Raw genomic sequence first — 26732 nt, forward strand, 5'->3', positions numbered from 1 at the left:
GTGCAGCTAGTCCACACTTCTGCTTATATTGAAGCTGTGCTGTAATGATGGAAAAAATAAGGGAGGAGTAAGTGAGCAAAGGGAGACTGTAGTGCAATGAGATAAGCTAAGAGCATGGAAGAAATAGAGTTTTCAGTCTCTGCTTAGAACACTGCCTATGAGTCATGTCTTAGCTGTTGATTAAAGGAGGATAGATGACCCAAAGCCCTTGGCCTTCTGCTGGGGGACTGCAGCATGACTAGTCTGTCACAGAATTGGTGGTGCCTTTACAACTATCTGTTTTATTGCTATGCTTTGTGCTGAGCTTGGTGCTGTATGTGTCATACATGGAGTGCTTTAAAAGGACTGGGCCTTTCAGAGGACTTCAGCGTAGTGATACCAGTGTAGAAATGTGAGGTGATATTGAGCAGTACTCAGAATAGCTCTGCTAAAGGGTGATAATTGCTGCTGGGCACAGCCCTGAGTGCACAGTTAACCATGCAGGTAACAGGACAGATAAGATGTCACGGATACCAGAAGAGGAGGAAGAACGCCCCCACAGAAATATTGTTAACCCTGTTATATTACTTGAGGGGACATGAAGTCAGAGATGGGCATCATTAGTTGGATTTGCACTGATCATGGTGAAGATCACATCCCTAAGCCAAAACGCCCCCTACTCAATTTTAGCCCACACCCTCTGAATCTTTGTGTATTGCATCCATAAATGAAAAGCCTAGAGTTAAGACACCAATCAAGGGCAATAGATAAGTGTGAAACGAGGTAACTTGATCTCAACTTCTAGTGTGTAAATATTCTGTTGTTCCCCTGTGGATGTGCTAGGTTTTTTGGCATTAGCCTGCTAGCACCCGATCCTGCGCAAGATTGTAATAAACCTGGTATCTCATTTCTGTGTGCAGTATTGGCTTATTGGAAACCAGGCTCCAGATTTTGAGACAACAGTGGTGCTGGGTTATTGAGCTTCCCAGTGGAGAAAATCCACTTCTTTGCCCACATTAAAACACATATTTTTCACCTTCATGTTTATCTATAAAGAGTGATGCAGTTTCATAACTGTAGATCAGGGCATAACTAACCTTAGTTCCATCGGCTATATAAAAAAAAGCCAAATTTACTTATTTGATCAGATAAGAAAGGATGAGTCTGCCTTTGACATAAAGGCTAGAAGAGCACAGGTCAGTCATTTCCCTCTTCGAAATTTTGAGAATGGAATGTCTGGATATTGTTACAGACTCTCTCTATTTGTATCTTCTTGCAAAACAAAAACTTGTGTTTGAATGATACTATGTAAGAAGGAAGTATTTCCTTGCCTTTACTCTCCGAATAGTTGGTGGTCTGTTGTGGTATATCTTTTATAATGTAGGATACAAAGTTTGTATTTATTTTTATTTGATGACACAAAATAGTCAGGTTCTTTTGGTTACAAATCCTGATTCTGAGGGAGAAGGAGGGGAGATAAAGCAGGTACAGTATTAACTACATTTTTCTGACTAAAGAGCGTTTTCCATTGTAATATGTATTTCAATGTCTTTGTCATTAGGTTGTTGAAGACTATGCTGGAAGATGGCAGGTTCCTTTGCCGCAGCTTCAGGTGCTTCAGACGGCACTCTGTTGTTTCACCTCTGCCTGTGTATCATTCCCAGCTGAATGTGAGCACGTACAATACGTATTGAGTAGCCTAGCTTTGTAAGTACATATTTTTATTACTTCCTTTACAATATAGGCTGTCTGTGTTACTGTTACGATAGTAGTGGGCTCTTGGAGATCCACAGAGCTTTCAAGAGTGGTTTTACGAGGTGACATAGCTATGTGAGACAAAGACTTGCTAACTTGAGGGTATGAATATTAGAATTTAGTTTAATCTTTTTATATCCTTGTTGAATATTCAAGTCAGGTGTTGCAGTGTTGTGTCATAAGGGGTTTCTGAATTTGCAAGGGGCAAGATAAATAATGTAAAGCAATAAGTGATCACCATGCAGACATCTTTTTGGAAAATCTTATTTTGAAGTATTTGAAGACCAACCTTTGGCAGCATACAATTGTAAATAAGTTATCTAAATTCTTTGATTCTACCTCTAGTGATGTAATAAGTATTTGTTAAGATTAATTTCCTGTAATGTTTATTAAAGGAGTCCATTTTAGAAGATATTTTTATGTTTGAATCATAATGTTTGTGGGAATGACTGGTTACACAGTTAACTGACCAAAAGTTGTACTCAACTTAAAGAGCTGCAGAATGTTAGGTCATAAATCTTGCTATGATCTCAATTGTCTTGATGCATTGATGGTTTTCCCACATGAAAGCTGAAAGTGTCATGGTAGTGATCAGTAGATAAGTTTAAAGTCCCATTTTTTCTTGCTCTAAAAACCTACTTTTCAGGTTTCAAAACCTCAGTATTGAATGAAACCGGGGGGGAAATCTTTGAGTTAGATATACTTAGTTAAGATGTAGTGTACTTGATCTTCTCTCAGCAGATGAGACAAAAGCCTAAAAGCTAACTTTATTGTGAGTTTGGTTTGAGTAAATCAGATTCATTTGTCTATCTGGTTAACTGCTTTCTTGTTGAGCAGTACTTTTGAATACTGCTCCGTCTCTCAGTTCAGAGTTTTGCATGGAAATGTCTTGCTCCCACCTCATCCAGTCATCTGAAGTGAATGCTCTCCTAGTCTTTCTCTCTTCATTTACTTGGTCATGAGTACTGGGTTGCTTATCCTTTATACTGTCTTGATCTATTAGTACTAATTACATAGGAGTCAAGACTTTATTCTATACAGTTACAGAGTACTGTTCTCTTTAAGTGTTGGTGAAGCTTCACCAAAGAGATTTACAGTTTTGTGTGTGTGAAACTATTTGACATGGGACTATTTATGGAATTGGAAGATCATGATTTTTAAAGCTGGAATGCTCAGGTATCAGAGAACGACTAGCAGTTACATCAGAGTGTAGTGACTTTTTTTTTCATTAGTTTTTAGAAAATAAACTCAAAATTCAAGCCACACTTTTATATACTTTTAAATATCAAAGCTTGGGAGGAAAAAGGGTAGAAATTGAGGTATTTGTTGTATGTAAGATGGTCACTTTCTGATTATCTAGAAATTAATTATTTGCTGAGTTCCTTTCACCCTTGTCTATCTTGGTTTTTGGAGCTGGGTTTACTCACTGAGACTTTCTTACATTCTAGAATACCAGCTTATTTTTTTTCTGACTGCTTAACTGGTGTAGTTTTGCAAGTGATATCATAAAGGGATCCTGGGACTCACTAGTTGTAGTTACCTGGGAAACCTTGCTTGAATCTCTTTTTTTAAACAATTTGTTGCATGTCAAGCATTAGTTCTTGGAGAGCAAAAATCTGCCTGACTGTATTGTCATACTTGAGTAAGATTTCCTTGGTAACCAGACAATAAACTCTTAGCATCAGTAACTGTTGCATTTCCTATACTTACTAGCCTTGCTGTTCATCACAGCAGCATCTGTACTACAGTTAGTATCAGGGAGTTTTAATAGTAGTGCCAGCATACCTGTATTCTTAGGCAATCTTCTGGCAATTAGGCCAGTAATATCAAAGTAGTGATGCGGTAAATCTAGAAGCACCATTCTTATAAATAGATGGATGTAAATTTGGATGTGCAATGCAGCAGACTGTTTTAAGGTAGCAGGGCCAAGCTGGAATTGACTATAGTAATTTTAACTGGTGATGAGGAAACATAAATATTTTGATAGCTTCCTTTATTAGTCTGATAAGACTGTGGAGCAGGTGCATTGATAAGTAAGGAAACTGTAGTTTACACTTGTTCACTATTAATTTCCACTATCTTTTTCCCCAAGATCCTGTTCTCTTGAAGTCAGTCAAAGCAAATAACAGATGCGCGCATCGTTTGCTATAGCTGGTTTTGTCTTATTTAAGTTCTGGTTTGGCTGCTTTCCAGATCATGACATGACTCATGCCTGGCCTCTCCTGAGAGTCAAGTATGCTGCAAAATTTTGTTTATCAACATGAAATGAGATAATGTTTTTCAGAATGAAGTACTTATTTGGGTACTGGTTGTTTTTTTCATTCCATATGTGAGTTGAGTTTCAAGGACCTAATCTGGAAAAAAATTCTGTCACTGAACATAGTGAATATATATCTTAAATTATTTAGATCTGGTTTTGGCATAGCTTATCACTGGTTAGGGAAAAGAAAAATTACTGCAGCATAATCCAAAGGAAACAGAATTTTATTATAGATTCACATTATTTGCATGCGACACTTCATTTTGTTTCTGCAAATATTAAGATGTTTTAATGCACAGTATTTCTGAAAATGTTATTGAGAGGAAAAATTGTCTTAAGTGTGCTCATTAACTTCTTTTGAATTGGCTTTATTCAAAAAGAAACACTGTAGGACTGCTTTAAATGTTAACTTCAAATGTATTGAAGATTGACTTTCAATATGGGGATAAGTGCAGTGAATTTAATTGTTTTTCAAAAGAGTTCCTTGTCCACCTGTTCATGAAAATCTGCTTTTTGTTTTAAGAGCTGTTGCAACAAAAGACTAAATGCTATAGTCAGGAAAGAAATTGCCATCAGCAAGATCTTGAGTCAAAACCCTGTAGTTTGGAGGATTGCTGAAATCTCTTTCTGGAGTCATCTTCCACCTTCTGTGCCTCCTTATTCTCCCTGTTCATTTGGAAAAAATGTCTAGAATAATCTTAAAGAAGATTATTCATGTTTTCTTCTATTATGACATCAAAGCCTTTGCTGTTCAGTCCTGCTTCTGAAGCACCCTAGATGCACAGGGTTTTGTTCAGTACTATCTTTCCCTCTGAGAGTCGCTCAGTTATTGCCTGCTGCTCATTATTTTCTCAAGCAGCAATTGCAGATTAGGTTAGTGCTGTGCTTGGTAGTTAGCTTTTCCAAATAGAAATTAGATTTCTCAGAATCTTAAGGCAGAGCAATAGCAGGTGCACTGGAGCTGTCTGCAGGTCCACAAGGTCCAACTACCTAGTTGTTTGTTTTTTTTTTTTAATTGACTGGGTTGCCAGTATTATTTGGAAGTATGCTTCTCTAAATGAAGACCTAAATTGATTTGAGCTCTGGAAAGCTGCTTTTTACCAACCCCTCTGATTCTGCTCTAAGGATTGTTTGTCTCAGTCGCTATTAAAAATAAATAAAACATTAGATGAGTATTTTAGGATGATAGAAAACATGGAGGCCACAGGTCAGTTTGAATCTAGGCTGCTGTTGAAAGGATTAGTCCTGCCTTCTCCCTTATACGTGACCTTCTTTGAGGTAACACTTGTGAATTTTTGTTACTGAACATAGACCTGATTCACTTAAAAACTTATTGGTGGTAAAATTGAAATTTTATCAATTGGTTTGAATGCCATGCAGGAGATGAATGTAGTTCTATTTGTATATTTAGGCAAAAGCTCTATCTTTGAAAATAATCTTCAAAGACTTTTTTTTTAATGTGGAATTAATAGCAAAAGGCTTTTATTTGGAAATATGACATTATTAGCACCTTTTACCTGCATCTTCATAGTGAGACTTTAATGGGCATTATAGTAAGACAAACTGAAATGCAATAAAATGCGTTAGTAGAAAGTGCTTGTCATGCTTGAAAACATGAATTGTTGGGAATTTGCATTCACATGAAGTTGCTGTACCTTGAATGTACCTCCTTATCCACTGTGCATACTACAGTAATTTTACATTTGTGCAGCAATTTTGAGGAATAAAGAGGATAACTGAGAAATGCTTTGGCTTTTGAGGAATTACCACTTTTGTAGTGGTGATTAGCAGTATGCAGGACAGAAGAGTTCCTGAGGGAGATGATCAGGCAGATTCAGTGAGTCTCAGTGTCTTGAACTTATGAAAAAGGTGCCACAGAAGGGATTTTAAGTTGTGCTTAAATGTAATCAGTTTTATTACTGATTTGGTCTTGTCAACTCATCTATAGCTGTATTGTGTTTGTGGCTTTATGCCTTATGAAAAATATGCTGGGGGCAGGGAGGCATGTAAGTCTAACTAAAAAATTTTGGTGCAATAATATTAGACCAACATAGTTTTTGAAATACGAGTTGTGTTTAGAGAGTGTGGGCATTAGCCAAACTTCTTAGAGAAGCTGTGCATGGGCATGGGTCTGGAACTTATAAAAGCCCTAATTTTGTTTTTAGTGGTATTAAAAGTAGTAGGCTTATAGCAGTTTCATTTAAATGAACATTTTTAGTTTGGTTGACTTGTCACTACTTCTGTTTTTTAGGAGTTTTTTTGAATTGCTGCTGTTCTTTGGAAAGGATGAGTTCTATGAAGATCCTCTGAAGGATATTTTAGGTTCAATCCAGGTAGTGTTGCCTACTTTTATATAAACCTTAATATTATTTTAGTACACGTAACAGATAGTTCATGTGGACATGTAGCCTGGAGGAAACATATCATTACAGTGAAAGAAGGTAGCTGCTTTACTTACGTTTCTACCCAAAGGGGGATTAAAAAAAGGGGAGGTGGGGGAGATATTTGAAGAGAAAACCATTTATTCGTACATTTATCATCAGTACTGCTGTTTGAGTGTACTTGGACTAAGTAAAATATACTTCTTTGTTATACCAATCATGTTAAAGACATAGAAGAGAGAAACTTTGCTTGCTTATATCTAATTAGAACTTAATGTCATCCAGTGTTGTGTACCAGTTTATGACATGAAACCTCAAGTTTCCCTCTGCGGTTTTAAATAGTAAATTTGAAATGGAAGCTTTGTCTCAGTGAACTCTTCTGCTCACCATTATCTTGTATTGTTTAAAACTGTGGTACTCTTGGTTTTGTATGGCTATATACAATTGTTTAAGATAAATGATCTTGGGTTTAAAAACTTGCCTTTTTTTTTCCAGATAAGTCTTTTTGACCTGAACTGATTTTGAGTCTTGAGTTCACTGCATGGGAACACAAGTACTTGTGGCACCATGAGAGGAAACTTTGTTGTAGGCAAAGAAAGGATGAAAACCAGGGTTGTTTCCTTCTATTAGCTGCAGTTTGAGAAATACCTGTCCTTTTGTTATTTTTGTGTTGATACCTGTTTGTTGCTGCTGCTACAAATTAAAGTGTCAGCACTACTTACCGTAATTGTCAAACCATCAGTAATTACGTGCTTGATTAGAATGGTGGAAAAATGGGGTCAAGAACTGGCTTAGGAGTCTCAGCTATGGGTAAGGGTTTCTTCTATAATAATAATGGGATGTTTTGGCAGTCCTGCAGTAAGTACTTTTCAAAAACAGTCTATGAACAAGAAAGAATTTAGGAAAAAGTGTGATATATAATACTTTCTTCTCTGTGCTTTTTAAAATGATTCTCAATTGGCTTGACTTTTAAACAGTGAATATACTAAAATAGATCTTTACACAATTTTCTAGATAAAGAATTTCTGAATCAGTTGTGTAATCCACTTTTTTAGTTACTAAAACATTTTTTGCCATCCTATTCACCTGAATATAAAAGAAAAAATTAAATTGAAACAAAAACATTTACAGCACAAAAGCATATGTGAAGAAGTTAATATATGTGCATAGAAGCCATTCTTCTTGCTGCACTTTTTTGTTACAGAATTAGATACCTTTTTCTTGTTACTAAAATTATGCTGTTGATTAACACTAATGTTGATGCTTTTACCAGCAAATAATGAGGAGAGGTGGAACTTGGCATATGTGAAAATTATGGGTGGCTAAAACATTCTGGATTATTTTAGGCAAGCATGATTTTTGTTACATAGAGATTTGGAGAAAGCTGGTTGCTTGAGAGCTGGTGACTTAATTCAGTTTTTCTCTCATAGAATTCAGACACTGTTACTAGATCACAAATCCAGTGTCAACATGTCTAAATCTGTGCCAACTAGCATGGGGTGAAGACTTCTCCAACAGCCTGTGCCAGCAATATCTCTAATTCAAGGAAAGGCATTTTTGTGTTGTTACACAAATTACAGGCTCTTGCTGGGTGCTTGTAGAAGATGTGACAGCCACAGTTCCATATTACTGTTTTCAGGGAATATAAGTTGTTGCTTTAGGGCTTTGTTTAGGCCTGGTCAATAAAAGAATTTGTAGCTTTGAAATGTTGACTGAGGAAATATTTAAACATGCGTGGGTTTTCTTAATTTGTATCTTTTGGATGGCCTAACTTTATTTTTAGATAAGGGTAGGGGTTTTTTCTTTCTTTTTTTCCTAATTATTTTCCTTTTTACATGTAGGAATGTCAGAACCTTCTAAGTAGATACAGAAATATGAATCTGGAACTAGTGACACGCATCATCCGAGATGGTGGACCATGGGAGAATCCAGTATTACAAGCAATTCTTAAAGCAAAGCCTGTGTCACAGGAATTAGGTACTTCATTTACCACGTTAATTATTTATAGTACTGAAAAATGTGTTAAGTTATGCTTTTTTGATATGGGTCAAGTGTTGTCAGCTGGTGTTGCACACAAGTTAACTATTTTCCTGTAGTAAAATGTACCAATCCCCTTTATTTTTGTTTGAAAGAAAACTAAATTTCTTTGCTAGTAGTTTTAAGTCTACTTTTAGAAGGGAGAGATCAAGTTATTCAGATACAAGAGGCTGCTGAGCATTTGCTTACAAAATGAAGTTACCAAATCCAGGTGTTCAACCCATGAAAGAGCGTGGAGAGTGACTTGAATTCAGTTAGGCTACTGAAGTAACATGATCAGGCAGGAACTGATGTGTATTTCTATCTCATAGTACTCTGACTCATTTGATTTCTCTTTCTAAATTGTAAACAGTGGGGCTTGTGGCTTTTCTTGATTCTGTTTAGAATAAGACCTGTGGCTGTACCCGATAGCTGCTTTCTGTTTATGTATAATTCCTAGAGTTGGGAATAGGAGAAAGATTACTGTTCACGCTGCAAAGTAAACCAGTGTTTTTAACAGCGTGTGGAAACAAAAATTACCAGAATGTTAATGGAAGTTCATAAGGGGAATATGTTCAATCTACAGTAAAGTCTTTACTAACATCTTATGCAACATATTTATTTGCTAGCAGTGTTCACAGAGGACCTCCTAAAAGTTGTTTCTGTTTGATGGTGACAGAGGATGCTAGTTCTTCTCTAGTTACTGTGGTTTAGTGCATGCTTCAAATTCATTACTGTGTTGAGGACAATGTGTTGGTTCTATGGAGAAAGGAGAACTATGAAGTCACAACAGCTCAGTGAGCCACCTCCTTAACCAGAGAAAGTACTTTGATGACAAATTAACACGATTAAGATGTAACAATGTCTTTGTTGTTTTGTCTCTTGTGAAACAAGCCTTGAGCAACACAGCTTACCCATGATTCTTATTATGTATCTGATAAACTTCTAGTCAAATACCTACAGAAAAAAAATGAAAGCAAAGATTATCCTTGTTTTGTTCTACATCGCATGATGAGCTCTAGAAGTTTTGGTGGTTATGATCTGAAGTTAGGTCTCGGGTCTCCATCTTTCCAGCAAAGAATGAGTTTAGTCCTTTGCCTTAATGATTTCCTTCATCATCATGAAGCCTCTATATGATGGGTAATGGTTTGAGCATTTCTACTGAGTTTTAACCTGGCAGAGTAGGAATGAGACTACGTGTGGTCACTAGATGATAGTTTTGTTTCCTTTTGTTGCAGGCCACATCTCCTTTCCCTCTGCTGAGATATTCTTCCTCCTTTTATCTTCTAATATCCCCGCACACACCCTTGACATATCTCATTTGTGATGACAAACATTTTATTTTAGATTATATCTTTTGGAAGCGTTTTCTTTCTTGTCCTGTTTCCTTCAAAATCTGATTCCAGTGAAGTCTTACACAAAGCAAACATTCTGTACTACTTTATAGGCTGGCGCGTTTGGTGTGTATTTTGGCCATACAGTTCCCTCGGGGATCACTATTTTAATGAGGAGAACTGCCTGTTATTGCTGAATCACCAAGCATTACTTGCAAAAGTCAGTTTGATAAATACGCATTGTGTGAACTACATAATCCTGCTTTGGATGCGTTAATTACATGGAAAAGCTTCAGCCAAGATAAACCTTGCTGTGTCTGTCTTTTCATGGATTGTAGTATACTTTGAAATGCTGCAGTTCATTTTGAGATGGCTGGAAAGAAGGACTGTCTTTGGGTTTGAAGAAAAATAGCAGGGTTGAAGCACAGGAGCAGTGAACTTCTAAGAGATTAAGAAGAATGAGGCAGCCTATTGTAGACAGAGGTACACTCAGATGTAAGCAGTTAATTAATTGGCATCTATTGCTCTAAAGCAAAGCACCACACGTGCTGCCTGGACAAGAATAGAAGTTGTTTTCCCTGAGCTGTTTTTAATGTATCGCAGACTTGGCTAAATGCTACTGTAGTTAGCAGTTGTCTTTTACTTGGGGGATTGAAAGTACTGTAAATGCTGCCCTGGGAAAAGAGGGCCTTCCACTACAGGAAGGGAGCACAATCCTGCCAGTGGTGCAGCTGGAACTCGCAGTCTGTTTAAAAACAGCATTGGAGGGTGTAGAAGACTCCCTTCCCTGGGAGCTCGTGCTGCCAGAAGTGGAGTTCTCATTTATGGAGCAGACAGACATACTGACCTGAGGGGAAGGATATTACAGCCAGTTGTTACACATTCAGCATTTCCTTAACATCAGCATGTAACAAAAGCTAATTATTTCTGGCCTAATTTTTCAATGTGAATAGTCAATAATCTGTTGGGCAATGTTTGCATATGATACTGATAAGTGTTTTAATTTAGAAGAGAAGAAGCCTTTACTTGGCTTTAAGGGTTGTTCTATATGATCAATTTTCTTGCAGTAGATGACTACTGTTAGACACTGGCTTTTTTTTTCAGTCATTATCTTTACTAAGTTTGTATCCAGAAGTGCTAATAGTAGGAATTAGGTCTTCTCTTATGGTGGACCTTACAGAACGTTTATTGACAAACATCATCTAAAACGTTATATCACTTTGAATAATATTCCTTAAGTATTCATTAGCATGTACCACTAGCTTGCATAAAAATAAAGATGCTAGAGAAATCTTGTTTCTGAGCATAAGAAATGTCTTTAAAACTAGAGGTCATTCAAAAAAGAAGTTAAAGTGAAACCTTGTTATACAGATAATGTTTCTCTTTTTTGGGGAAAAAAATGTCTTAGCTATTCAGATTGTGGTTTTCAGTAACCACTTCTATTTTTTTATCATTTTAAGTATCACTTTAAGTTGCTTGTAACTTTATTAATGCTGGTTCTTTCTAAAGTATAAACTTGCCATGTTCACTTCTAGCCTTCATTGACTTTAAATTCACAATCTTCTTTTTCTTTTAGTACGGAACACTGTACAGTACTGCAGGTTATACACTAATTTGTAGAGGTTTAATTCTTACTCTTAAGATAGCTGTTGCGAACAGAAAAGGAAGATCAGGCCATATTGTCCAATACATTACATAAATGTTAACGCACCATTAACACCTCAGAGCGTGCATTTACTTGACAAGATGCAAACAATTCTCAAAATAAAAGCAGCATTACTGCATTTTGTACCCTTGACTTAATCGTAAGAGATACTTGAACCTGTGTGATCTTTTATACTAGAGATCTAAAGCATGTCTTCTGTGTATTTTATAATTTCCTAGCTATTTAAATGTTAAGTATTTTGAATATCTCAGTTGAAAAAAATTCATTCAAATGTCAGCTTTAAGATTAGCTTTTAGATTTCTGTAAATCAAGACCTGGAATTTAAAGGTATTTGGGGATTTAGAATTGTGCCCAGTAGCACTTTGAGTGGAAGCAAAAGTATATTTTCCGCAGAAAATCAAGGTGTTCAAAGCTACTTAAAGCACTAGCGTGCTAATTCTAGTTATTTTTTTCACCACTCCGAGCTCTTCCATTTTAATGGGTAATGAGTATCCTGGATTGTTTTAATTATTTACGGTTATAACGTTGTAAGTGATGTTGATCCTATAGTTCTGACAACCACTCAGATTCCAGTGCTGAGAAAGGAGGGAATTTTCTTTCTCAGAATTGTTCATGTCTGCTTCTGTATAGTGTGTGTTTTACTAATCCTTTTGCAGCACCTTGTGTTGATCTGTTAAAAACAAAATACTGAATTAGATTACTGGTGTAAAAAATATAACAATTTATCTTTCCAAGCAGAAGGACAGATTCTTGATTGTATTTAATATGTTAGCTTCTTTAGCAGAGCCTTTTTATATTATTCGTTGAAATTGCACTATTAAGAACAACATTACATTTAAATATATTGGTTGTTTGGACTTCGTATTCTAATTGCCTTTAAATCTTTCTTTTCTGTGCAGTTAACAAATATTTAAGCTCTGAAAATCCACTGTTCTTTGAACTACGTGCCAGATACCTTATTGCCTGTGAACGCATCCCTGAGGCAATGGCTCTTATCAAATCTTGCATAAATCATCCAGATATCAGTAAAGATCTGTATTTCCATCAAGCTCTTTTCACCTGTCTTTATATGTCACCATTAGAAGATCAGCTATTCCAGGAGGTATTGTTTGTCAGTATACTTTTTTTTAATGAAGTAGTACATTATACTTACTGTATGCAAGTTGTCAAGAGGAGCATATGGATCTCTGTTTTTGTAGAACCAAATGTCAAAAAATCAGGCACCTATACAGGTGTTGCTTAACTTAGTGCTGCTGGCTTAAGCTCTGAAAAGTTAAATGTTAAGCGCCTAGAAATCTTTTTGACCTACATGCAAATTTTTTTTGGTCAAGTTTCCTTGTACATATATTCCCTAAATAACTTGAGTCTCTAGTGTTTTGTAACTTCAGTGTATTGACTGTTTTACTATTGACTATTATTCTAGCAAAAGCCCTTGAGCCTAATTGGTGTCAGCCCAGTGGTTTGCACATTATATAGTTTTGTTAGCCTTAAAGTTCTTTTTTTAGTGATGCCCCAGTGTGTAAAATGAGACTGTAGCTGAATGTGGCCCTACTTTTACCACTGATAGCACATGCTGGATAACTGCTTTTCTTAACCTTGTTTTAAGAACAAGCTTACCATCGTACAAAGAAGTACTTTTGTGTAGTCTTTTAATTTCTCAGTTATTAGTATTGTAATTACTCTAAGAAATACGAAAGAGCTCTAAATATCTCCAAAATCTCTATTTAAGGACCTATGCAAAAGCTGTTCCAAAGAAATCCTATGTTAACAGCAATTCCTGAAGTTTTCAGTAGCTTCTTTAATATAGAAAGGTCTGATACGTTTTTATTTCATGTTAGCCAATTTATCTAAATTGATTTTATTTTAATTGTATAGCACTTGTTGAGGACTGATTGCAAGAGTGGAATTGAGATCATCTGCAACACTGAAAAAGAAGGGAAGACTACCTTAGCCTTACAACTATGTGAATCGTTCCTAGTCCCACAGCTTCAAAATGGGGACATGTATTGTATATGGTAAATACTTTCTTTCTGGTGAAGCAGCTCAGCAGATAATTAATGCTTATTGCCAAAGTGAAACTCCTCTAACTTTGAGATGTAGCTCAAGTTTAAAATACCAGATCAAAACATTCTAACTTGATTTTTAGGCATTCTTAGTATATCTGTTACACCTGTTGCCTTTTTACACGCAATCATGTACAATGGTAGCCTACATAGCACATAACACTTAATGGCTGTTTCAAAGTAACCAAAGAGTGAGCTTTTACCTAGTTTAGGCTGTAAATGCCTCTTAATATGACAGTTATTATTAGCAATGTGTTACAATATGCAGTCTGTAGACTCTAGCAATGCAGATATTTTGTCATTCTGCTAGGTAAATGACACTGCTTATAATAAACAAACTAGAAAGAGTCCAAAAAAAGAATGTATGGTTCTGGAAATGTGCTATGAATTATTAAAACTTTTACTTTGTAAACAGAACCATAAACAGAAGATAAATGGTGGTCCTCTAGAAAACATTTAAGTAAGAATGTCTTCATACACACTGAATCAGCTTGATAATTGGATGTTTTAATGGCTAAGAAGCATTTTCTGAAGAGTTGTCAAAACAAATTTAATCATTCTGAGGACTGAAAGATGACTAAGGAAGATAATCCTTCTGTTTAGCCTATATAATTTCTATACCTACGGTAACATCTGCATTGCTTGATAAAGTAGGCTTAATTTGTTTATGTAGTTGAAGCAAAAAGGTTTAGTCAGCAATATTTTTCCCCCAATCAATAAAGATAGAATTATTAATCTGCATAAGTAATTTTAATATGGAGTTTAGAATCTATATAGGACTTCTCTGTTCACAAATTTCAGAGAATTGAAAAGCAAGGTGTCTCCTTTTTTTTGAGAAAGTAATGAAGGTAACACTTCAAAATGCTTGATTTGTTAAAAAATTCTTTCCTTAACTATTGGATGAGTAATTGATTGTGTTGAATCAAAACCTTTGTAGTTATGATTGACATACATTTTTAATACAGTATGTTCTTAATACCTAGTGGTATTTTTCATTCAGTCTGTCCAGAGAATGTGGGCATGGCTGTCCCCATAAGACAGATGAAGTTGTTCAACCAAAAAGGTACATATTTTATGTGAGCCCAGTGACCAACCTTGGAATGGAATCCACTTTTGCTGATTCCTGCCCAAATGCTGCATCTCCTGACTTATTACTTGTCAGGAAATTTGCAGATGTAACATACACGTATTAGTTACATGGTTAGTGCTTTCTGTTTTGGGAATACAGTCTTTTAAGTGCATTTTAAATACTGAAATTAAAGCTACTTTTTATACTTTTTGCTGTAGTCACATGTTAACCTTGTTCCTCCCCAGTTGATCGTTAAGTTTTGCTTCATCTGTTTTGAAAAATGCTGTTCAAAACAAGATGTCTGTCCTTATGTTCTGGCAAAGTGGATGCCAAAAATGAAATTCCAGAAGAGAGTACAGTACTGTTTCATATCTGTTTATTGAGAAAACCATTTTGACATCTCTTGGTGTTTTAATCTTCTATTCAGAATATAGAACTTGAAGGTCTTTGAAAGAGCTCAGAGCAGTTATGTCTGTGCAGCTGGAATAGCTGTTTTGTTCTTTACAGATGCTGAGCCTTAGCAATTGCATACTCAACAAGAGAAATCTGCATAATGCTTCATAGATAATGTAAACTGGAACAAAGCTTGTGAAGGCACGACTATACTGTAATTCAGTTTTTATTGGAGCCAGGTTAAATGATTCCACATTGTGTATTTTGTCCCTAGAGAAGATTTTAACATCTTCAGCACAGCATAAATCATCTTGCCTTATCTGGGATTGAGGACCTTACAGATCTAGCAGTAAATACTAGGAGCAAATATAAGATACCAAAATAGATTAGAAAGCTGTAAATAGCAGATACTTTCTGTTACTTCAGGTGGAGCAGCCTATATGAAATCTTCACACCGAAACCATTAGCTCAGGGGAAGATGGACTTTAAGCAGCTCTGTCACAAAACTCCTGTTGTTTTCACTGATACTAAAAATAAGCTCTAGATTTTAATTATCTGAATAATTTTTCTGAAATGAAGACCATTTACAAATTAATCACAAAGCAAGCTGTACTTGGCCCACTACAAGGTGTTGGTAAGAGATCAGTCCATAATGATGTGATTAATGACTTTGTAGTATCAAAAAGTGGTGTCACTTCAGGAAGACAGCCAAAATATTGATGGAACAGATAGAGCAGAATGGCTTGCCTTCTCTGCCAAGCAGTTTTTAAATGCTGTTTTGGCTATTTTCAAGTGTTTCCTTTGCAGTAAATTCAGTAAGCCAAGGAATTTTTCCCATACATTGCATCAGTCTTTGACTTTAGGTAATTTTTGTTCACTGGATAACATTTTGGTAAAGCGTGCTGTCTATAACCACGGAAAGATAGACCTTCCGCTTACCAACAATAGCAAAGGTTTTAGATCTAGCTAAGGTAGGGTAGTCTTAACCGTTCTCTTATACTGCTGGTGGGTTTGGCATTTTGCAGGATGTTAAAGGGCTGCCTCTGGTAAAGAATTCCCGAGTTCTGTGATCTCACAGTAACAGTTTTAGTTGCCCCAACACACGTCCATAATAGTTTTAAGCACAGGCCTCAGGTGTGAACTAAGTTATACTATTCAAGAAGTAAATGTCATGATGTACTATACTATGCCATAATAATCAAGCAAATAGGAAACTACCCCTACTTATGTTATCTCAAGTTTATCATCTGTGTTGTGGTCAGTGACAGAAATCTCGAGTGCTACTGACTTCAGCATTAAAGTTGGTGTCCAAAGCATTTAAGTGGTTGAAATAGAGTTCAGTCAGCTCTTCAAGAATGCTTTAATCCTTAATGATTATCAAAGTCAGAAATGTGCTTAAGAAGAAGCTCCAATGTCTACATGGAGTAATAACACTAAAGTACTATTTCAATTCAGGGTCTAGTCAAATGGTGGTTAAACTGATTTAACAGCTTGCTCTTAGCCCATGGAGCTGTTCCTTCTAATGTCAGTTTTCTCCATTCCTTTTTAGCTCTGTCCTTGTGCCAGCCATCATACTTGTCTGAACACATGGCAAGCCACTTCAACCACTAATCTCTCAGAAGAATAATTTGAGTTTTCTCAAATTCTCTGGGGTTAGTGTTGAAATGACGTGTTTTGAAACGGTATGAGACAAAGCAGAGAATAAATTGTAGCTGTAACATTTAACAGCAAAAATGTTCAGTACTTTGGTACTTCAAGTTTAGACTTTTTACTGAATTTTTATTAATGGTTTGGTGTACAAAGACTCTAGTTTCAAACTTGTGTGTAAAGTTTGCAAGACTTTTCAAGAATTTAGATTTCTAGCCTGGTAAAGGCAGAGGTGAACAGCTTGTATCTGTAGAAAGCCTGTAAGGCTAATGTTTTTGTGGATAGAGCTGCTTATAGAACTCCCTTTACACAGTTTCTCCCATCTAAGCTTGGTCTTTCTTTCGACTTCAGTTTTCTTGGGTTCTGAGTACAAGAAAACAATTGAGTTCTCTTGTCTAGCTCTTAAAATGTCAGGCAGAATTGTAGAGCTGTCCTAAATTTAAAAGTGAAGTTGGTGTTTCGTCATAGGCAGTTCTGTCACTTCCCTTCATGCAGGCCCTGACCTCAGTAGACAAGCTTAATCTCAGAAGGCTTGTCTGATTTATATCTGGCACGGTCTAGAGACTCTGAAAGATGAGGCAAATATTTTGTCAGTAACTGGGTTTGTGTTTTCTGAGGGAGGCAGCTGGTGGAATAAAAAAGCGTCTTCCTTCAGAAAATGGAAGTTGGTCAGTCCCCTGTTTTCTTTGTAATGTTATGGTGGGATTTCTGCCTAGTCCTAATGATAGCTACTCCTGTGTAAAATCTTTGTGCTGGCAAATTTTCTAATAAGTAAAAGCTAAGTCCAGTTACCTTTCTGAGTCTCTGAATTGATGTGTGTAGTAATTACAGACAGTAAATTTCAGTTGGCTGTATTTTATAGACTTAACACATTCCCTGTTTAGGAGCTCTGCTGCAGAGTCTAGCAATCTATTCTTATGTTCTCTTCTGTCAGTTGGAAGTGTTACTTGGCTGCAGGTCATGGAGGTGTATGAATAGTTGTAGAGCTGATACTTTGATGCAACTGCTATTGGCTAGAAAGACCATTGGTGACAGCAGTAAAACCAGAAAATTGTGTTGTAATGCGCACAGCTGGAGAACATCAATATTGCCTGTCAATGGACCATATCAGAAGCTGGTTTTCTACAATGCTTCCATTTTCCACATTCAAACACTGCTTTTCCTGAGGGATTCCTCATCCTTGCACTAAAAGTAACTTAATCCCAAGAGCACACAGAGCTTACTGTTCAGCCTGACGTTTATTCCCTATGGTGGTAAGGGCTAGATGCTGTAGCATCTGATTTTATTACGCAGTTCTCTGATACTAAACTGAATACATTAATTTTGTGTTGAATATTTAATTGGCTCAGTGAGAGGAGATACCCTGAATACTTTAACAAAGTAATTAAGTTGCATTAAGTTGCATTTTCCATTGTACAGTTGTGGTGTTAATTAGATTGGTATTATACCCTCAAATATCATTTTAGTTACAGAATATGCAAGTAGTTGTTCTTAGTAATGCATCATGCTTAGTGATAGTTCTAAAATTCAATCTAATTGAAATATTTTGTTCTGTACTTATAGGGACCTGATCTTCATTTGGAGTAAACTGCAGCTTAAATCTAACCCATCAAAACAAGTATTTGTCGACCAGTGCTACCAGCTTTTAAGAATTGCTACAAATGTCAGAGTAATTTTCCCTTTCATGAAAGTCATTAAGGATGAAGTAAGTTTTGGTTTTTTGTTTTACCCCATCCCCCATTCTTTTTGTAACTAGTTGAAGTAAAGAGATACTTCTATTGTGTAATGGCCACTTCTTGTGGAAAGGTAAGAGGGGTAGGGAAGGCCACAACATTATCTTAATTTTGTCAAGTCCCAGACTGTGCTTCAATATTATGATTGCCCTTGATCTGTTGTGTGTTTAAGGTGTGTGTGTGTGTTTGTTTGTTTGTTACTGAATTCCGAGTCTTCCTTTCTGTTGGCAGTAAGTTTGAGGAATGTCATCCTCTGTAAATGGGAGTTTAATAATAGATACATGGAGTAAATATGGAAGATGCATCAGTTGGGTTTGGTTGGTTTTTTTTCAGCCTGGCTCCTTAAGGAAATAGAACTTGAGTAATGCCACTGCATCCTCCTTTCTCCCTTGTTAGATTCTGAGTCCTTTTACCTGTTCTAATCAAATCTGAAGAAGTGCTTAATGTAACATAAAGGAAAAGCTAGACTAAGATAGGAGAAGTCACAATTTTGCTTCAGAAAAGTGCACTGTGTCATGCTTCAAATGTTAGTATTATGCTGTCCCACACGAACATCTGCAAAAGATGTAACGTGCAATGTTTTGTACACAGCGGTTTGAGTTGTTTCCAAGCAATTTTTTTTTTATTATTAACCTGACTGAACAGAGTTCCTTTGTATTCTATGCCTTAAATGAATTATAAATTATTTTGTCACGGGTGCTGGTGTACAATTCTAAATGCAATGATTTGCTGCTGTTCGAGATTTTAATCTCGGTATGTATTCTAAAATACTTGTAGTGACATGAATAACTTGGGTTTGCATCTGAATGATTGTATTTTTTAATAACCCACTACAAATGGAGTGGAACATTGTATGTATATGTTAACACACATTTAAATACAGGTAGGTATTAATTATTTCTGAACTTCTGAAACACTTTTTACGTTAACCTGCTACCTGCTGGGCAGTGTGTTTCTGATCATCCTTCTGAATCACGTGTTCATGGCAGAGCCCCCAGCCTAAAGTGAGGAACAGGAATTCTGCTCATTGGAAGGAAAGTTTGTCAATTCTGAAAAGTCAAGCCTTTTAGAATGCTTGCCCATGGGTTTTTACAGTTTCTCTGGTGGTGGTTGTTCAAAATTGAGGGCAATATGTTATAGCTTCTGTTTTTATGCAATGCAAGTTAAATGAGTTAGAACAGGAACAAAATATAGAGTAACTGTCAAATTACAGTGTGAAACAGCCTAGGTAATGAAGATGCAGACAGAAGATACTGCTAGATCAGATATTATGTGCACTCTTTTTATATCCCCAAATAATTATTTGTCTTTTAACATAGAACTGCACGTGGCGAAAGTATCAATCTGTTGACAGTAGCTTTATAGCTTTCAGTGCAAACCAGATGTTATTTGTGAGCATTTTTGTATCTGTATTTTATAGTCTTATTTGAACACTATTTTAAAATGTATGTGCCTTTAGGTGAAGTTTGCTAGCAGGGTGCTTTCTGAACTCTTAGCTATTTTGTAAGTAAGATGAATATAAATACATGGGATGTGGAAGTTTGGGCATTGCTTATACTAGCTCCTTTTTCTTTTTTTCTGTGGGTCCGATTTTTTTTAAGTTTACTTTCAAGCTGTAGAATTTTGTAAGGCCATGAGGAAAATACCATTATGTATTCTCTATAATTATGTACACTGTAATTTTCTTCCTGCAGGTTGGTGAAGATGGTCTTCAGATATGCGTTGAAATATGTGGATGTGCCCTCCAGTTGGACCTCCGTGAAGACCCCAACATGAAAAGTCTTATTTATAAAGCGATTGCTCATTTTCTGCCAAATGACTTGGAGATCCTCAGAATCTGTGCTCTTTCAATCTTTTTTCTTGAGCGCACCTTGGAGTCTTACTACACTGTTGAACACTTATATAAGTGTGCAGATGAAGAATACAATGAGTGCGCTAGTTCTGTTCAAAACCGTGTACGTTTTGAATTGCTTCCAATTTTGAAAAAAGGTTTGTTTTTTGATCCTGAGTTTTGGAATTTCTTGATGATCAAGCAGAATTGTTTAGCGTTATTGGGAGATAAAGCCTTTGTTGGCTTAAGTGAAAGTACACTGGAAAACTCTACTGCAAACACAGAGAAGATTACAGAGTATAGGGCTCTGGGTGAGGAACGTGTCAGTTTGACAGATGTAAGCAATGGGGAGCTTGACCCTGAAGACCTCTCCGAAGCCCAGTCCAAAGGTAATGCCAAAAATAACCATGAAGCTCTTGAGGCATCTGAAATGTTAGATCAAACTGAACCAAGGCACTGCTGCGTGATATGCAACAAGGAATTTCTTGGTGGTCACATTGTGAAACATGCACAAGCTCACCAAAAAAAGGGTAGTTTTTCCTGTGTACTTTGCACCAGAAAGTTCAGGCAAAAAGGACTTATGCTGAAGCACTTAAAGAATCATGTCAGGAAGATAGAAAGGCAACATCTTGCTGCAGTTCTTGAAGCTGGTCAGCAGGCTCCTGCTCTGAAGGAACTGGAACACTCTGATGTTTCTCTTGAAAACGGGAATTCTGATGGTTCCAAAGCTAATGAAGCAGAAGCTGCAGTAGCTCCAAGTGCTGATCAAGTGGTCCAAGTAGAGGAAGAGAATGCAGAACAGGTGCTTGATGTGGTGGAAAACCATCTAAGTGACCAGGATGATGCTACTGAAAATAGTAGTGACAGCTGCTTTAATAATGTTCCTGACGCTTTAAGTACAGAAAGTTTGCCTGAAGACGATGAGAGCTCCAGTAAAGAGTCACCTATTCTGCATAAAGTGAATGGAGCTTTTTGCCCTCAGAAAGACATTGATGCTATGGATGAGGAAGGAACCTTTAAGTGCCCTGCAAATGGTTGTGCTAGAGTGTTTAAAAAGATCAGATTTCTCAATAAACATGCAAGAAAAGCTCATCCAACTGATCTGAAGGTGCAGCAGCATATAATGAAATGGAATAAAGGAAAATGCCGGTTCTGCCAGAGGAAATTTGCTGATTCCCAACATTTTATAGACCACCTGAAGAGACATGTGTATCCAAATGTTTACTTTTGTTTACACTTTAATTGTAATCAGAGATTTAAGCTGTCAACTGAGCTTGCAGAACATACAAAAAGTCATAGTGTTTTTAAAGCTCAATGTAATTTCGCAGAGTGCTCGGAGCTGTTTGAGGAGCTCCCTTTGCTGTATAAACATGAGGCTCAGCATTATTTAAATAAAACACCGGAATGTTCAGAAGATGCAAGTGAAAAAGATTCTTCAGATGATCCTTCAGAACTTTGTAGTTTCCAAGACAATGAGGAATCTATTAATGATAAAGAAACTGTAGATTTACCGATTCCAACTTGGAAGTCAAGGAAGGATTCTACAGAACCAAAGACATATATACAAAGTGTTGAGAAGAAAGCAAATAATATGATACACAATGGAAACGAAAGCTCGTCTGAGGGCAGCACTACAGTTTTAAGTTTCATAGACCAAAAGACACCTGTGTTGCAGCCAAATTCTGAAAACTGTAATGTTGTTAGCGACCAACTAGTCAATGGGCACAGTGACCTAGATCAGACATCATCAAAGTCATCAGAAATACCTTTGGACAGAGTGGCAGATGAAACAAGGACAGAAAATGGGTCTGTGTTACCAGTTTTACAGAACTGTCAGGATATACCACAACATAATGCTGCTCCCTCGCAATTACCTTCTAAACCAAATCAGACAACAGAGAATACTTCATATGGTGTCATCTTAACAAAACCGTATGTTAGACCGTTGCCTCCAAGTTACCTTGATGAACGATACATTAGCATGCCAAAACGTAGAAAAATGTTGACTGATAAAGTAGATGCTTATTCTGAACAAGATAAATTTTGTAGCAAACCAACAGAAAGATTTAGATGCGGCAACTGCTTGACCATCTACTGTAATTCAGAAGCACTTGAGGCTCACCTTGCACAAAAGAAGTGTCAGACGCTCTTTGGATTTGATTCAGACGATGAAAGTAAGTCTTACAATCCTGGGTTGGTTTGTTCGGAGGTAGATACCAACCAGAAAATGGTCTTTGAAAGCGGGCAACCAGATCGAGTAGATAAGGGTGACACAACTTCTAAGCAGTTGCAGTATGCAGGAACTTAGACAAATCACAATACTGTGCTAAATTAGAAGTTCGAATTGGACGTGCACTTTAGAATAAGAAAGAAATGGGGAGAATTAATAGGCAACTGTAATGCAAAAGACTTCTCGTAAAACAGATCTGGTAATTCAGTCTGTCTTTCCTTGTATATTTGAAACTAAACATGTTGAAAAACATAAGCAGTGTTCTAGATTAAAGAATGATTTCTGTTGGTTAGTCCTACTTTTGATCTCAATGCATTCTCTTTTACAGGTGCCTGATTCAACATTATGGGAAAATGTACCAAACAAGGAGTGGTGTAAGAAAACACTACATGAAGAAGCATCAGTTTGTTTCCCAGTTGGCCTTAATCATAAAGCAGTCTCAAATTACTAAAGAAATACATGACCTTGATAAAGACAAAGCACATTTTCTAGACAAAATTCACAGAGGAATAATAGGAGCTCTGCAGGTCTTGAGTCCAGAAAGGTTGCTACAAAATCCCCAAAGTACCAGTTATCCGAAAAGCCACATTCATTCCAAATCTGTGATTGAAGCTTAGCAGCACAGTCTTTTTAGTATGCAGGTTTAAGGAAAATAAGGCATACAGTTGAGCAAGCAGAGGAGTTAATTGTTGAATGGAAATAAAACCAGCCAATTCTGAAAGCTGCTTTAGTTGGAAAATGTGTGGTTAAAGGATATTCATCCACACAGCTGGAAAGGAATCGGTCAAGAAGCTGTTACATCATTATAACATCGATAAGAAATGTGTAGAGGAACCATGCATTCTTTTTGCAAAGTTTGAGTACGTAATTCCATTATCTGATAAAAATCATGGAGCTCATTTAATAAACTTATACTCAGAATCCAAATAGAGGAATGTAGAAAGAAATCTAAGATGGATTAAATGCTCCAACAGCCAAAAACTTGAAGTACAGAGCATGCGAGGAAAAGTGAGCTGATGTGATATCAAGTGTGAAAGTTAGGCAAAGTGGAAATCAGATGCATGCAATAGGAGCCCTTTTCAAGGCTATGGTAAATGTGTATGTTTAGAGTGTCCTGTAAAACATCTGTTGTAGGTGCAGGAAAACTTATACAAGCAGTACATGCACAGATGGTGTGGATATCAACGGAAGCAGATTGAAACAAATATAGAATGTGAAGGGGGTTAAGCTTGCATTGCAGGGCAGAGTTAAACTAATTTGCAAATACAGAGGTGAAGAACTTGAGATGGCTTCCTGTTCAAAGCAAAAAAAAAAAAAGGACAGACAAAAGCGGAGCACGTGTCAGGTTGGAAAACAAGATCAGAAAGAGCCTGTCTCACGTATGTGATATTGGTTCATGGTGTTAGGTCACAACTCAGTACTGTAACTGCTTATTTACTGTCTAGAGGAAGGGAGGAAATATGTATTGACTCAACCTTAAGACACGTTACAACCCTATCTAGTAGCATCTCTTGAAATGATAGCCTTTCCCAGAAGTTAGTGAAGGAGTTAGATCTAAATATTAAGCACTTTATCCAAAATTCACTGTTCATAGAAACAATCAGAATGTGAAGACAGGAAATTTGAGTGATTCAGCTCTATATGTAACACTGAAATACAGGACATCCATAAAGAAAAATGATGTGGTTGTAGTTTTTGGTCTTTCCACCGCAAGCAGAGGTGTGGCAAATGTGCACATTGTCTAATAACTGTACTAATTTATCTTAACTGATCTTACACTGCCTTGCCACCTAAAAATGTTTTATTTGGGATCCTGCTCTATGCAGGTAGCTGAAAATTTTAATGTGATTATAGGCTTGGAAGGTATAGTCATGAAAACTGGTGTGTACAGATGGAGTCATCACAGAAACATGGGACAGCAAAGACCAACTGTTCCTGCTCAGCCGGTTTGCTTACTGAATAGCTCATCGCAGTGTGTGTATTGCATAATACAGCGATCAACTTGCTTAAATCAAGATACGTAAAACTAATGAGTTAAAAATCAGGAGGTACATAAAAGATCTGTTCATTGTAGCTGTGGCTCACACGTGCAAACCTAAGCATTTCATTGTAAAATAGGCTGTTAAGTAGTTCTGGAACTTTTATCGTTCAGTAATGCCTCTTTTAATAATCCTCTGTGAAATTATCGGATAGTTGCATTAATTATGCTTCCATTTCCCCTCCTGGGAGGTAAAAAGAACACAAATTCAAATTAACACTCTTGAATTCTAGAATATTTTTGCCTTAACTTTGAGTTGGATTAACTTAAAAGGTTATAAAATTATGATCACAGGTATGTGTGCATTACATTAATACCAATGACTGGCCCACTTTCAAATATTTTTGACATTTGAGGCACCAAAGAATTTTTTTTGCCATTGCAAAAAAACTGATTTAAACACATCGTTCATTATATATACATATATATACAGAATATATATATATATTTACATATATAAATACACGAAAAGTTTTTAAACATAAAATTAATGGGGACCTTATCAGCCAAATGCACTTTCACATTTTTTGCTTTCACAGAATATTAGGAGTTGGAAGGGACCTCGAAAGATCACCCAGTCCAACCCCCCTGCCAGAGCAGGATCACCTAGACTAGGTCACACAGGAACGTGTCCAGGCGGGTTTTGAATGTCTCCAGAGAAGGAGACTCCACAACCTCTCTGGGCAGCCTGGTCCAGTGCTCTGAGACACTTACACAGTAAAAAAGTTTTTCCTCGTGTTCAGGTTGAACCTCCCATGTTCCAGCTTGCACCCATTGCCCCTTGTTCTGTCGTTGGACGTCAGGGAGAAGAGCCTGGCTCCTTCCTCCTGACACTCGCCCTTTACAAATTGATAAACGTTAATGAGGTCACCCCTTAATGAGACCCAGCTCCCTCAGCCACTCCTCAGAAGGGAGATGCTCCACTCCCTCAGTCATCTTTGTGGCTCTGTGCTGGACTCTTTCAAGCAATTCCCTGTTCTTCTTGAACTGAGGGGCCTGGAACTGAGCGCAATATTCCAAATGCGGTCTCACCAGGGCAGAGTAGAGGGGAAGGAGAACCTCTCTCCACCTACTCACCACAGCCCTTCTGATACAGCCCAGGATGCCATTGTCCTTCTTGGCCGCAAGGGCTTTCAAGTTACCAACTAATTTTTAAGGACCCAGTTATCTTGAATGTTCCCAGGCTCCCCTTTCTTTGCTTAATGTTAATCTAGTTAAATTTGCTTAAATATATTTGGAAAAAAAAGGTTAATTTTAAAGTATTGCAGTTTTAAAAAATCTAAGGACTTGGTCGATAGATGTGACAAAAATGTTTTTGTAAAGTCTTTTAAATGTACCTTTAATCTTTGGTGCTTTTTTGCATTTTCCTGGAGCTCCATGTGTTTTAAGATGCCTTAAAAACATGATTGAGACTTGTATTTTCTTTGGTTTAAGTGTGTAGATAAATGCATCTATGTTCATGCATAAACTGTGACCATAATTTTTTATACCTGCATTAAACGCATTTTTGTTCAAAGATGCTTTTCTTGGACACCACCATTTGTTTATACCATGTGTTCAGTATATGCACTTTGGAGAACTGGAAAACTGAATTCTTATGTAGGTGAATATTAGCATCACCTAACACCTATCAGAAATATGCTAAATTTACTTTGAAGTAGCAAGTAGGCAGTAAAATTTTTGAATGAATTTTACTTCAGAAGACACTGCATTTTCTTTAAACTACTCTCTGATACCTGTTGGTATTCTCAGATAGTTGCAATATTAAGCAACTTTAGTTAGGAGCAAAAAGATACTCGTAATGTGGGGGATAATTCTACATGCTTTTTAAGGATTCTTCAGTATGTTGAGTTTTACCCTATACTAAGCCTGCAACTTCCAGGGCAGAAAAAAGGTTCCAGATCTAGAATTGAAAGTGTTGGGGTTTTTTCCCCCAGGCATTTGAGATGTATCACTTTGATTCAATAAATACTGAAGTACATGTGTAATGTAAGCGTGCAAATATCTGAAGGCTGCCTGAGGTTATACATGAGCTTAGGAGCTTTGTTGGGTCAAAGTCTGTGCAGTTCATTGCTGGTAATCGTATTCTAATAACGTTCCTCCAGGTGGCTGTAGATTGGATTTAGACTTTCCTGTTGAGACTGTCTACTCTAACCTGATCACAGTTCGCTGTAAGGGTCATGTGAGTTCTACTTTTCAGAGTTGCCGCTTGGTAGGCACCTTTCACAAAAAAAAAAAAAAAGAAATACCGAAAGTGGTCGTATCTGTGGGGAAAGGTCACTGGTACTTTGGTTATTTAGCCATATTCATTAGAACTATATAAATTGTATAGTTTGG

The 26732-nt window shown here is 36.8% G+C and overlaps 1 protein-coding gene across 1 annotated transcript; it reads left to right on the forward strand.

The window, feature by feature from the left end:
- The first annotated feature begins 477 nt into the window (after positions 1–477).
- ZNF654 (zinc finger protein 654) lies at positions 478–22819 on the forward strand. Its single transcript, XM_010184295.1, has 9 exons — positions 478–483; positions 1541–1686; positions 6246–6327; positions 8217–8352; positions 12291–12493; positions 13267–13406; positions 18127–18268; positions 19991–22301; positions 22686–22819. The coding sequence occupies exons 1-9, from the start codon at positions 478–480 to the stop codon at positions 22691–22693; spliced, it is 3174 nt and encodes a 1057-aa protein (XP_010182597.1). The 3' UTR covers positions 22694–22819.
- The last annotated feature ends 3913 nt before the right edge of the window (positions 22820–26732 follow it).

This window comes from Mesitornis unicolor, unplaced genomic scaffold (assembly GCF_000695765.1).
Source record: "Mesitornis unicolor isolate BGI_N332 unplaced genomic scaffold, ASM69576v1 scaffold26125, whole genome shotgun sequence".
Taxonomy (NCBI): domain Eukaryota; kingdom Metazoa; phylum Chordata; class Aves; order Mesitornithiformes; family Mesitornithidae; genus Mesitornis; species Mesitornis unicolor.